Below are 14124 nucleotides of genomic sequence, written 5' to 3' on the forward strand. Positions count from 1 at the left end.
CGGGCGGAAGTACGGTATCTGGGCTTCCACTTGGGTCATGGGCAGGTATGGCCCCAAGTTGATAAGACCACATCGATAGCGGCCTGCCCACAACCTAAGACCAAAAAGGAGGTGAGACAGTTAATGAGGCTGGCTGGCTACTCCTCTGGTCGGATCACGCCTCGCTTCAGTGGCTCCACCGCATGAAGGACACCAACATGCGGATCACTCATTGGTACCTGGCACTTCAGCCGTTCAAGTTTAAGGTGGTCCACAGGCTGGGGCCGCAGATGGTTGTGGCTGATTTCCTCTCCAGGAATGGGGGTGGGGGGTTAGCGGACCTGAGTCGGGCGGTGGGGGTATGTGGAGCAGGATGTGGTCGTGTGTCTGTCAGTGGGGAGAGAGGAAGCAGTAAGAGCCATCACCTGGTGATTATTGATACTAATCACCTGTGTCTCGTTTCAGTGATGGTGGAGATGGGCTTGAAAAGGCTGGCGGAATGCCAGAGAGGCAGAAAGAGTACATGCCACACACACACACATATATATATATATATATATATATATATTCCTAAACAGTCAAAATAGTCTCTTCAAAACTGGGCAGGGATGAGGACATTGAGGGGATTTCTCTCTAGCGCTGAACGCACTTTATTCCCCCTACAGTGACAAAGATTTCTCTCTAGCGCTGAACGTGCTTTATTCCCGCTCCAGAGAGAAAGATTTCTCTCTAGCGCTGAACGCGCTTTATTCCCGCTCCAGAAAGATTTCTCTCTAGCGCTGAACGTGCTTTATTCCCTCTCCAGAGAGAAAGATTTCTCTCTAGCACTGAACACGCTTTATTCCTGCTCCAGAGAGAAAGATTTCTCTATAGCGTTGAACGGGCTTTATTCCCGCTCCAGACAGAAAGACTTCTCTCTAGCGCTGAACAAGCTTTATTCCATCTCCAGAGAGAAAGATTTCTCTCTAGCACTGAACACGCTTTATTCCCTCTCCAAAGAGAAAGATTTCTCTCTAGCACTGAATGCGCTTTATTCCCTCTCCGCACGTATACACGTATGCTTACACAATCACTTAGCCAGGTGTCAGATAACTAGCACAAAGATTTAGAGCTTGGTCAGGATTGAAATGTCCTTCTGTCTGGATCTGGACTGGAGCCTATTAAGTGCCCCTGCTCTAGTGACTGGGAAAATCCCAGGAGATCAGCAGTTGCAGAAATACTCAAACCAGCCTGTCTGGCAGCAACAATCAGGCCACAGTCGAAATCACTGAGATCACATTTTTTCCCCATTCTGATGGTTGAGGTGAACATTAACTGAAGCTCATGACCCGTATCTGCATGATTTTATGCATTGGACTGCTAGATAATGCATTCATGTTTTTCATGTTAAATATTTACTTGTTTATATTAAAATTACGTAAGTGCTGTGAAAGTATTGTTCAGTGTTAGTTCATGTTAACTCATGTAGCAACCTAATGTTAATTTCTTTATTGAATATGAATTTTTGTAGTTGCTCAGCTATAAAATATTTAAACTGCTAAAAATTGCTCTGAGGGCAATGTCTATAAAATGATTGTTAATCCAAATCCATATCCAAGTTACAGAAACCCATTGGTGGGAACCCTGGAACTAGTTAAGAAACCTGGTAGAGACACCAGCCTCCAAAACACAACAAATACTGGTGATCAATATTACTGGTCTTTTCAACAGGGAAGAGGGGTTGAGATGGTGCTTTGACCTAATTCAGATGAGGGCAAGATAGTTTATTGTTAAAAACACTTAATGTCCCTACTTTTTCCCATTGACTCAAAAGTGAAGTAATGTGCCTCATTTTTCAGAGGTAAGTAATTCATCAGCAGTAAAATCAAGCAGGCGAGCTAGACATCACTTATCCTTATGTCTTTTAAAATAATGATGGATTTCAGAAATGAAGCACAGGATGGATGGATGGATTTGCATTAGTTTTAACAGCTACTCTAGGATCAATAAAAGCTTTGGCATCTTTGTACATGATAACAATGAAATTCTCACGCTGACATTAGCTTGCCCTTTAGACGTGTATATATACCTCAGATGGGTCTTTTTTTAACCAAGATCATTGTGGTCAACAGGATATGTTGTATCCAGACCAAGGCTGGCATCCCTTCTTCAGTAGCTTATCCAGCAAGCCTCAGAGAGATGATGCTGGTTGACCTACAATTTATAACTGGTGAAAAACATGGTTGTGCTGGTCCACCAGCTAGACCAGCACCATACCAGCTTGGGAACAGCAGGGTGAAAGGGCACATTTAGCTTTAAAATTATATTGTTCTCTTTGACATCTCAAGTATTTTGACAAGTCAAACAACCCTTCCATTGGACCACTTTAAGAATTGTCTGGAGTTTTGGGTTTGGTCGTTGGCAGATATGAGCAGCCCCATGAAAATGTCCTTCATGTCTTGTATCCAAGGCCAATGCATCTGCTTTTAATTGCCACCATTAAATCCTCTCTGAATTGCCAAAATTTCTGCTTCTTCCTAACCACTTGCCCCCCTTTTCCTCGCAATGCCCCCATCAATCCTGAGGCTGCATTGCTTATGACAGCATTTGTAAAAAATAAATGTGCCTATTTATAAGCAAACCACAAGTCCAAAGGGATGGACACACATCCGCTGCATATCTAAAAAGCCCCTTGCATGTTTATTGAGCAGTTCAGAATGCCACGGTATAGGCATGGCTAAAAAAAAAAGCCTTTGAGTCATTGATATGACCTACAAACACAAAACACTGATCTGAATGCCTTGAGATGATTAAAGGTCACTTCAGTTGTAAATCTCAGCAAAAAATGTTTTATTAGTATACATGCACCTTGTCTGTTTTGGCTCGTAAGGAAACATTCCTTAACATTTGGCAACCTCTCTGCCACTGTCTGGTACATAAGAATAATAGCCATGCGTTCATATTGCACCAGACTTCCATTTGAAGAGGCTGTGTTGCATGATGACGGAATTTCTCTTCGGTTTATATATTTATTTATCTATTCATTTATTTATCTTTCTCTCTCCCTCCTTCCAAAGTGAGAGAAGGCGTGGCGCTGCATTTTAATTTGATGCCGAGCCAACCTTCATCAGAAGGTTAATTCTGCCACTCTCCTCCACTTGTGTGGCATGCTCTCTCTCTCTCTCTCTCTCTCTCTGTCTGTCTTTCTCTCTCTCCCTTCTCTTGCTCTTCTAATGAAAGGTGAAAAAGGGTCACACAGTCCAATGTCAAGATAAAAACACCTTGTTGGCTCCCTGATCTGGATGTATGGACTCATCAACATAATATTCAACACTGTGTCAGAACATGCGCCTGACCTCTTGCTGACCTCCATGTCCCTTAGAACAAGGGGATTTGATGATCTTCAATATACCTGCAATTATCATAGCCTGTATGTCTCACAAGAGTAAAATATTTCAAGAATTTCAAACAAATGCATCTGAGGAAGAAAATGTTCATGTGCCTCGTTGTAGCATGCACATTGTGATCTCACGGATGTCTACAGTACGCAATCACAAGATTTATTGGGATAATATTTGAAAATTTCCAATTATTCCTCTACTAGGCATTTCTCTTTAATCAGAAAAGCTGTAGCAGTCTGTTTTTGCATTCTGTTGGCTGTGTAGATTCAGAGAAGTTGAGTGGAGAGCCAGGGAATGGACTCACTCAGTGGAGACTCAACGAACAGCTCTTTCCCTGCCCTATATGCAGCAAAGTGTTTGGTCGCCAACAGACCCTCTCAAGACACCTGTCCCTACACACAGGTGAGAATTCATACACGTAAACAGTCAACAAGCACAACATACTCTTGCATTGTGAACTAATCAGTAAAAGTTTACATTTTAGTGTTACGTACTGTACATTACCAGTCAAACGTTTGGTTCCTCGTGATCTAAAGGTGTAAATTCGTTTTATACACAAATGTAAATTGAGCGTACTTATGTATTGCTTTACAAAACTAAAATGAAGGGCTGTCAATCGATTACATTTTTTAATCAAATTTATTGCATGATATGCCGAATAATTAATCGAGTTAATTAATATTTAAATATATAAATCAATATTTACTGCGAAAGGACCGCAAATAATATAATGTTAATTAATACATTACAATATATAATAAATATTATAATTCAGACAATTCAAATACTTTACAACATACAGTATAAATATATTGTGGCAGCAGACAAGTAAAGCATTTGGACAGTACAAAAAAATGAAAATATTGTTTGTTTTATTTCCATATCATTGAACACAACCCTATTATTGATCTTCTCTATTTAAAATTATTTGTTTTAGTACTCATGCGTCTGACATGTGCTTTTGGAGTGTCTCACTTTTGTTGTGTTGTGTCTCAATAGTTTTTAGTGCCTCCAGTCCTAAGTGCTGTGTTCAAACGTAGTTTGAAACTTTAAAAAACCACGTCTCAAGATACCATCTCGGTCCAGCTGTCTTTGAGTGCAAAAGCACGTCTGTGGAAGGCTGAGCTGCCTGCTTGTGAGATATATCCATCTGCAGCCTCGCAGAACCTGCAGTCTCAGGACGGAGCTATGACATGCTATTTTCATGTTAGAATTTTACTCAATTGCAATATAAAACACATTACACTAAAATGCGTGCTTTTTTATCATCAACCCTTTTGTATATCTTGTAGCATGATTATTCAAGTGTTTTATCCACCACATGTTAAAAAGCAGTATTTGGGCAAGTTGTGCCCATAAAAATAGCCTAAATTTAAGAGGTGAAACACGTGATATGGCTGATACAAGTTTAATGGAAGACCCTTAAATATTTGTTATTACATTTATCAGCCTCATCGGACAAGGAATGTAGACTTTGTTAAAATAGCAGGCTACAATAAAATTGTAAAGTAAAAACCCAATGAATAAGGATTTAATAATGATGAGGATGCAGTTACGAAACTCTAAATAATATGCAGTTATAACAAGAATTGCAAAAATCCAGATCATTTCTTCTCAAAAATGTAGTTTGTTTGGCTGTAAAGACATAATGGAGGGAATGTCGACTGCTCAATCTACATTAAAAATAGCAGGCTAAACAAGTATGTCTGAATATTAGTGAAATACTGTGCTACGAATATAAATCGGTACAAGTAAACAACTTCAAAATACAAGATAACTTGCGTAACGTAAACATCCATCGCTGAATGCTGCTGGTTGAAAACTTACTGTGGTGGCGTAATACTTCAGCTCCGCCCCAACTTCTGCCCAGAGACTGCAGCCCTAGCGCTTCTGCCCTGAAACGGCAGGTTCTGCGGAGCCGCAGCTGGATACTATTGCTGCTTGTTGGTTTGACGAGGAGCATTGCCTGCACAGCTGGAGCACTGACTGCCCCCTACTGCATCAAGGTGGGACATCAAGCTTGAATTGCTCCTATTACAGATCGGGGCATTAGTAATTGTGTTATTTTTTTAATGTGTTATTTGTTATATAATTAAATTGCACTAAATGAACGAGTTAAACTGACAGCCCTACTAAAAAGTTTATTTTTGTATTTTTTTAATAAAACACCAGTATGTGTTTTCATTCAAATGGATGAGCTGGTGGAAAGGCAGCCAAAAAGTGCCCAACACAGATTCAGACTCCTTCAAGACAAGAAAAGCTGTTAGAAAAGCATCCCAGGTGGCTCCTCTTGAAGTTGGTTGAGAGAATGCCAAGAGCTGTAATCTAGGCAAAGGGTGGATACTTTAAAAAAGCTAAAATATAAGTGTAACAGTATAAGGATGGGCAAGGAGTAGTTGGGAACCAGCTGAACAGTAAACATAAAGTTTAATGATATAAATGAACTTAAACCAACATAAAACATAAACAAACACAGACACATATGCATCGCGGCCACGTGCGTCTCTCTCTCTCTCTCGAACTGGCATCTCCCCTCCCCCCCACATCTCTGGAGGGGAGATGCTGCCCTACCAGCCATACTGTCAGCTGGTGGTCCACCCCACCTCCTGTGAACCTGAGGGAGAGACACGGGGAGGTCTGGGGAGAGGGAAAGGGTGAGCGGAGACACACAGAGAGATGAGAGAGAGAGAGAAGAACTTGCTCGCCTGCTCCTGGATGCACTGTCGCCCGGTCCTCAACCGCTTCTCCACCCTCTGGCAGACGCCAGCTCGCTCCTCCCCTGGCGGACGGCAGCGAGTCCTCTGGCCCCTGGCAGACGGAACCGCTCCTCCCCTTATTCGGCGGACGGCAGCGGTTCCTTTGTCCCCAGGCGGACGGCCACTGCTGCTCCCTAGGCGGATGGCAGCGGCGAGGACTCCACGACTGTGCATCCCTCCTCCCTCCCAGGTTTCAGCACCACTGAAACAGTATAAGGACGGGCAAGGAGGTGGGAACCGGCTGAACAGTAAACGTAAAGTTTAATGATATAAATGAACTTAAACCAACATAAAACATAAACAAACACAGATACACATGCAACGCGGCTGCGTGCGTCTCTCTCAAACTGGCGCCTCCGGCTCCCTTTTATCTTGCTCTCCCGCTGATCAGCTGATTCAGCGCCATCCATGCACCATCACGGCCTGGTCACGCCCTCTTCCTCATCACAATAAGATAGTTTTGATTGGTCACTACATAATTCCCATTAGTTCCATTTATGTTATTTCATACATTGTGTTTACATGCACTGTTATAAACAAGCTAAAGCAATTTTTTTGCGAAGTTGAGTATACATGACACAATACGTAATCAAATTGCGCAATGCGCTGGGTGAAATACTGTTCATGTCACACATCGCCTATTTCTTTCAGGTTTTGCATGCGCAAATCAGGCCGTTTGATGTCCAATTAACGTAACAAAGCTGAGCTACAATTTCTTCATCTACAGTAGGTCTGTAAGTTCGACTTTTCAAAAATCTGACTTTTTTAACAATTTCAGTCAGACTAAAGACCAAAGTATATTTTGTTTTTCCGTGTTGCTGATCGGAACGCGCACCGTATGCATGATGCAAATTTTGTCATCAGCACAGTCTGTGCGTGTGCGGCCCAGATTTTATCGACCCGGGGACAGCACTCGTCTGTGTGCTTCCGTCGGATCGTGTGCGAGACAACGCAGAAAAACCTGAGCCTTAAAAGCGTTTAGATGAAATCGAATTTTTAAATTGCATGTAATTGTAGCGATAGTTTTGATGCCTCTGTTATTCTTCTAAAAGGTGAAAAATAGCAAGAATAAGTAGGTGTGTCCAAACTTTTGACTTGCCAACTGCGTTCATTAGGATAAGGGCATATGTTGTTTCACAACAACAATTAGCCCAAGTCTGGTTTGTGTAAAACTGTATTAACACAAAAACACATACATGTCCGACAGTGTTGTATGTTGTCGTTAGGACTAGTAATGCCCTAGGTAAGTAAATAAGGTTCACTGAACTAGATTACCCTTCCTTTAAAGAGATTAGGCTACTGATTAGTCCTGGTGGGAAAAGTGCCCAAGTAATTACTAAGCTGTAAAGAAGTCTCCCTGAGCACTAAGCTCCCCTGGAGCACGGCACAACCATGACCAGGCTCGCCTGATCCTGGAACAATCACATCCCACAGGTCTCTGAAGAGCATCAATGAGCCGTCTGATCACGGGCTAGCCAAACACATCTCAAACTGGACTACAGAACAAATAAGTATAGTCATGTGGGGTCAGAGAGCCTGAAGATCTCAGAATAGCCCAGACAAGACAGATACACTACACACTTCAACTAATCTTACATTAGCTCAGGCACATTTAGGAGTGTTCATGTTATGCAATGATCAAATTGTCTTTAGTAATTTAATCCTTATCCTTAAAAATTAAGCCATATTGATTGTCGATTAATAAATTGCAGCACAAATGCATTCAGTAATTAAGCAAGCATATGGCAGAAACACACCCTATGCAATCATCCAAAGCTAGTGTGCTCTACAGCTTCACGTATATAATAAAAAACAAAGAAAACCATTTAAACCTAGCTAGTAAGGTCATTTGAACCATTATTACATGGGTTATCTCCCTCTGTCGCGCACATGCTGTGTGTGAGTGTGTGTGTTTGTGTGTGTGTGGGCAGGTTTGGGTGATTTACGAGGAAATTTAAGTTACAAACTGGTAATTACAAGGGTATTATGCTATAAATGTGGTTTATGAGGACATTTCTAGTGTCACCATATTTCAAAAATGTTTTTTTGAACATGTAAAAATGCAGGAAGTTTTTGGTGAGTGTTAGGTTTAGGGGTAGGGGATAGAATCTATAGTTCGTACAGTATAAAAATCATTATGTCTATGGAGAGTCCTCATAAGGATAGCTGCACCACACCAACGTGTGTGTGTGTGTGTGTGTGTGTGTGTGTTTGAGAGCAAACGAGAGAGAACACTTCAGTAACCTTGAGAAAAAGGCACTTTTTAATAAAAGAATATTGCACAAACAACTAACGTGTTACCACAAAAAGGGATGATGTAACAATTACTTTCGTTATCAGTAACTCAATAATGTAACACATGAATTTTAAAAAAGTACGGTTTCCCAATTCTGCAAATTAATAAATAGAATGTACCTGTTTCATTAGACTCATGCTTGTCCATGATTTAATTTTTTTTAATCTGTTTACTTGTATCTCAAAAGTAGGGATAGCGATTTTAATAAAAACCTATAGGCCGATAACAATATCGATATTTTGCAGTGTACCTTATTTATATATAAATAATTTCCATTGAACATTGGATCTGTTGAACACATGACAGGCTTTCACAACTGTAATATCCATTAATGGTGTTTTTTCCGCATTAACATGAGAACAAGACAGAATAATGTTCTTAGGAGTGCCAACACTTCTATATAGTGTGGCTATTATTATTTATGGTTTATGCATTTTAATTCACAGAGTTTTTACAAAGTGTGTTACTTATTAATTAAAAATAAAGAGTTTTTTCATATCGCCGTTTTCATGCTTATTACCGGCTTAAAACCATCATAGGCATGATGGTTTTAATTTGGTCAATAATTGGCCGATAAATATACATCGTGCATCCCTACTTAAATGTTTTGCCAAGTCTGGTCCCTTGTAGTTCTATATATGGATTAGGACTAAAAAAATTATATGAGCCTAATTTAACGGCTCTAAAATATGAACAATGTACCATGCATGTTAGCTGGGTTACTGCTTAAAAAAAAAAAAACTCCGATAAAATGGTGGCATGAATTAAAGTTCTGTGCGGGACTGTTTTTTTCATCCCGCTCCTACAAGTTTCTATCCCACACCTGAATGCTCCCACTGAATTGTTCGCCCGCTCTCTGCCTGCAGTGATTTCCCGCAACCCCACATTTGTTTTCCATATAGGGCAAAAGCCATACAAATAAAGAGCAAGTGTACACAAATAACGTTATCACGTTATAACGTTGTTATTGCTATATCAGATGACGCATGACTTGATGCCCATCTGACTTGTCTGAGATTGATTTTTTTAACACTTAAACTGACAGTCCCAGTTTTACATCCTTTGATGACACAGTGTGTCCATGCTTTGCTCTGCCATTCTTGTAAAGCGCTGTTGACTATAGCCTACTCTAAATATTGCATATTTTGATGCACGTGTTGTGTGCACATTTTTACGTTGGATTTTGTTGTTATATAATCTAAATGAATTGTAAAAAATATATATATATATATATATATATATATATATATATATATATATATATATATATACGTGTATATACAGTGTGTGTGTGTGTCTATATATATATATATATATATATATATATATATATATATATATATATATATATATATAAATCTATTATAAATTTTTATTTTTATTTTTTTTTTTTTTTTTTTTTGCACTCATAAATGCAATACTTTTATATTAATAGCCTTATATAAAAATAGAAATCCACATCTGATTTTTAAGGCTCTTCTCTGACCGCCCGCTCCTGCACACAACTCATGGATGTACCATCTGCTACCGCCTTCAACTTTGAAATTTCCTGTGGGAGTTCCACAGGATTGCAGACCTCTAGTACAAATTGTCATTTTTAATGTAGACATTTTTAATATATTCAAAATAAAATGTACATAAACAAATGGATTGACGGAAATTGTAAAACTCAGTCCTTCAGAGTGACAGATAATAATTATTTGTAACGCAACCTTTGGTTTTAGCCTCAAACATTATGAACAGAGATAAATGAATGATAAATTGCCTAAATGTATTAAAATACTTTGAACTGCAAATTTATTTAGAGGAAAATACAGATATTTGCATTTCTTAAATATTGAAGTTATAATTAAATGTGTGCTATGTTGCCTACTTAATTGTAATTACAATCGATTGTGAAAAATTCCTGAAAATGGACATCCCTAGCCACATTATAAAGATTATCTACAGTATCAACAAAACTATTTTGGAGCTATTTAATAGGAGTTATTTTGTGTGTGTTTGTCTCTGCAGACGAGAGAAAGTATAAATGTCACCTGTGTCCATACGCGGCTAAGTGCCAGGCCAACCTCAACCAGCACCTCACCATCCACTCGGTCAAACTTGTGAACACAGATGCTGAGCAGATCGTTACCGCTGTGACCACCGATGGCCAAGAGCTAAAAAACTGCCACTACTACTACAGCTGCCATGTCTGCGGCTTTCAGACGGAGTTGAATGCTCAGTTTGTCAGTCATATGTCTCTGCATGTGGACAAAGAGCAATGGATGTTCTCTCTCTGCTGTAGCACCTGTGAGTATGTGGGTGTGGACGAGGCTGAGATGAAAGCTCACATCAGTGCAGGGCATGCAGGTAAGGTCTCAATGTTCTTACAGTTTAGACATAGCATATTGGTCTTATTGGATTTAAAATGTACATGCTTGGTAAACATTGGCGCAAGTCCATTATATTAGCCTTTATATGTTCAGCTACTGAAGTTGCAACTAGTGAAGACCTGAGAGGCAGGAGGGGTGTTTCATGTAACAAGCTGTTTTTGTTTTTGTATTTGCTCTGTTATGCCACACTTATAACAAGATTATGGTCTTTCAGCATCAATAGCCTCCAAATCTGTTTGTCACCTTGCAAGGTGTAGCTGGAACTTCAGCAGATGTTAGCTTGAGATAAGTTCCTAACCAAATGTCGCTGTAGAGGCAAAGTGTTTCTGCTGGAATTTATCAGTGTAGGTAACCACAGTAGCAGGTATTTATTGATGGACAGATGGTGATGGTAAAAATTAGATAAGACATTTTGCCCAGCTTTTGAAAATGGGCCAGGCAAACATAATGATTGGACCAAATCAACTGCCATGGATTTGAACCCTCCTCTTAAAGGTGGTGTGTGTAATTTCTTCAGGGTTAAAATACTTTACCTTTGCAATAACTTTAATCCCACTATACTGCCCTAGTAATTACACATTTTGTCAAAATGTATTTATTACCTAAATTGGGTCTCTTAGACTATGATCTTTCTTGTGACGGATTGGCTCAGCTATGCTCCAATTCAGAGAAAACAGTGAGACTATTTTATAATCCACATTTGGCTGGGCAATCAAGCCATTTTTTAAAAAAGTTTCAGTGATGGTGTAGTTACTGTGCCTTGGCTTTGTAGGTCAGTATAATAAACCATTTGTTGGCTGACTTTCCTAAAATGTGTAAACACTTTGACTCTTGCCTCTGTGTGGCTCTCTGAAAACATTTTGTTTGTTTGAGCATTCTCACATGTTAAATTCTGGCTCAACCAATGGCGTGAGCTTGAGGCGGGATTATCTTTTTGAACAATCCCAATCACTGGGTGGATATTTTTCACATAAAAGCTCACCAGGTTTATTACAGACAAAAACCTCAATCTTCAGGTTTTATGTTGGGTTAATTTTTGAGTCAGTCAAGGAACTGACTGAGGGTGTGTGTGTGCGTGTGTGTGTGTGTGTGTGTGTGTTTTAACTGCAAGGCGTGGTGTTGTTAGACCTAAGGAGGCTGAAAAATCGATAGCCCCAGTCGCTCACAACTAACCATCCAAGTAGCCCTACACGGCCACGTCTCCCACACTTCCCCTCATGCCACTGGCATTTACACTGAGCCTGAGTCCACTTTCAACAAGACAGTGAGCTCTCAGAGTGACAGCAAAAGAACAAGTTGGTTTGTCAACTGCGATTTAGCGCCAAAGGCGCCCCTTGCTACAGATTGACTGACCCCGGGTCAGCGCCTACCAGCCTGCACTTCTTTCTCTACTGCTTAGGAAGTTGGCTGAGAGTTGTAGCTGTTACTGGAGTGCCTGCCTGGCAGCTGTTGTCTCCATCAGAAATGCTTTGCTGTATACTGCAGGTGTTCTGCTTAACCCAATCACTAATTCATCCTGATATTTGGGGCAACGTTCGGCGCTTATCGTAGCCTAATAGAGGGCGTCAAGTTCACTCACGTAGATAAAATCGTTTTCTTCAAATGGAGTTCATAACACACACAAGTCACATGGCGCATCTGTATTCAAAGATGTCATTGTGGTTGACAAAAGATTAAACATGACTACCTACTCTGTATTCTGCATGCATGCTTTCAAAGGAACAGAAGTCTTAACATGTGAGCGAAGCCTGTGCGTGAGCTGGCATCGGCCATTTCGAAAGCACTGAGAGCCCTAAGGGAAAGTCATGGCTCGAGATGCTCCCGCCATCTTAGCTGTGGCGGCCCTGACCTAAGCAGCCCCCCTCCCCTGCTGCTCTAAGGCACAGTGGAGATCAATAAGAGCACTGGCTTGAGTGTTCTTGCTGCTTGGATACAGAGTCAGGCTAAAGCCGCAAGAGGGAAGAGAGAAATGGAAATGGAGGATTTTCCATTCCAAAAAATGGAAATCCTATCATAATTTACTCACCCTCATTCGTTCCAAACCACCATGACTTTCTATCTATAGTGACTCACTTTAAAGCTTTATAAATGACCCAAAGATGTCATGAGGTAAAGTCATCCAAAGTAATCCATAATCCAAGTAGTCCAAAATCATAACTTCTGTCATATCTCTGTTGTGTAGTTCACACGTTTTTACGTCGGCATTTATGTTACATAAAATATCTAAATAAGGCCTGAAAACATCCACATTGCAAATAGACGCCACCTAGAGGTAATGTGGTATAAATATTAATATGAACATAAAAGTCTTTCACATAGCACTTAAAAAGACCAGTCATACACCGATCAGCCACAACATTAAAACCACCTGCCTAATATCGTGTAGTTCCCCCTCGTGCTGCCAACAGCGCCAACCCGCATCTCAGAATAGCATTCTGAGATGCTATTCTTCTCACCACAATTGTACAGAGTGGTCATCTGATTTACCATGGACTTTGTCATTTCGAACCAGTCTGGCCATTCTCTGTTAACTTCTCATCAACAAGGCATTTCCGTCGACAGAACTGCCGCTCACTGAGTGTTTTTTGTTTTTGGCACCATTCTGAGTAAATTCTAGAGACTGTTGTGCATGAAAATCCCAGAAGATCAGCAGTTACAGAAATACTCAAACCAGCCCATCTGGTACCAACAATCATGCCACGGTCCAAATCACTGAGATCACATTTTTCCCCATTCTGATGGCTGATGTGAGCATTAACTGAAGCTCCTGACCCGTATCTGCATGATTTTATGCACTACACTACTGCCACACGATTGGCTGGTTAGATAATCGCATGGATGATTGTTGGTGCAAGACGGGATGGTTTGTGTATTTCTGTAACTGCTGATCTCCTGGGATTGGACCGTGTGAACCAATCAGACATTTAATAAACACTTTTCAGTGTATAACAAAACAAAAACACGCACTGCTTTTCAGCCAGCTACGTATAATCATAAAGACACACACACACACACACACACAAACAGGCTTCGTGCATCTCCCGGCTCCACCTTATCCCTCTCCGGCTAATTGCGATCATTCTCCCCCAGCCGTCCCTTATCACTTGGCCACATCTCGGCCACGCCCAGAGTAATTTTCATAGTAGCCTAATGAAAGGAACATTAATAAGACCTAAAGTATAAATTTAAATACATATTTAACATCAAGTTACCATACCCTTGTTCTGCACACCATGCCAGCAAAAACTTACAGGTACCTACATTTCAGATCTGCATATTGTGATGGAAGGTGATAGAGGAAAAGTTATTGCTGCAATCCATTGGAATAAAATAAGACT

At 40.4% G+C, this 14124-nt stretch overlaps 1 protein-coding gene across 6 annotated transcripts in view; it reads left to right on the top strand.

Moving 5' to 3' along the window:
• Positions 1–14124, top strand: part of LOC127443875 (zinc finger protein 827-like) — a 121932-nt gene that overhangs the window by 94063 nt on the left and 13745 nt on the right. For 5 of the 6 annotated variants that reach the window (XR_007897714.1, XM_051702877.1, XM_051702875.1 and 2 more), the window contains exons 9-10: positions 3624–3761; positions 10425–10763. Coding sequence is in view for 5 of the 6 variants with exons in the window: in XM_051702877.1 (XP_051558837.1) it covers positions 3624–3761; positions 10425–10763 (477 nt within the window). In the remaining variant the exon portion in view is untranslated. The remainder of the gene's footprint in view (positions 1–3623; positions 3762–10424; positions 10764–14124) is intronic. The other variant, XM_051702874.1, reaches the window with a different exon arrangement.

The sequence above is a fragment of the Myxocyprinus asiaticus genome, chromosome 7 (genome assembly GCF_019703515.2).
Source record: "Myxocyprinus asiaticus isolate MX2 ecotype Aquarium Trade chromosome 7, UBuf_Myxa_2, whole genome shotgun sequence".
Taxonomy (NCBI): domain Eukaryota; kingdom Metazoa; phylum Chordata; class Actinopteri; order Cypriniformes; family Catostomidae; genus Myxocyprinus; species Myxocyprinus asiaticus.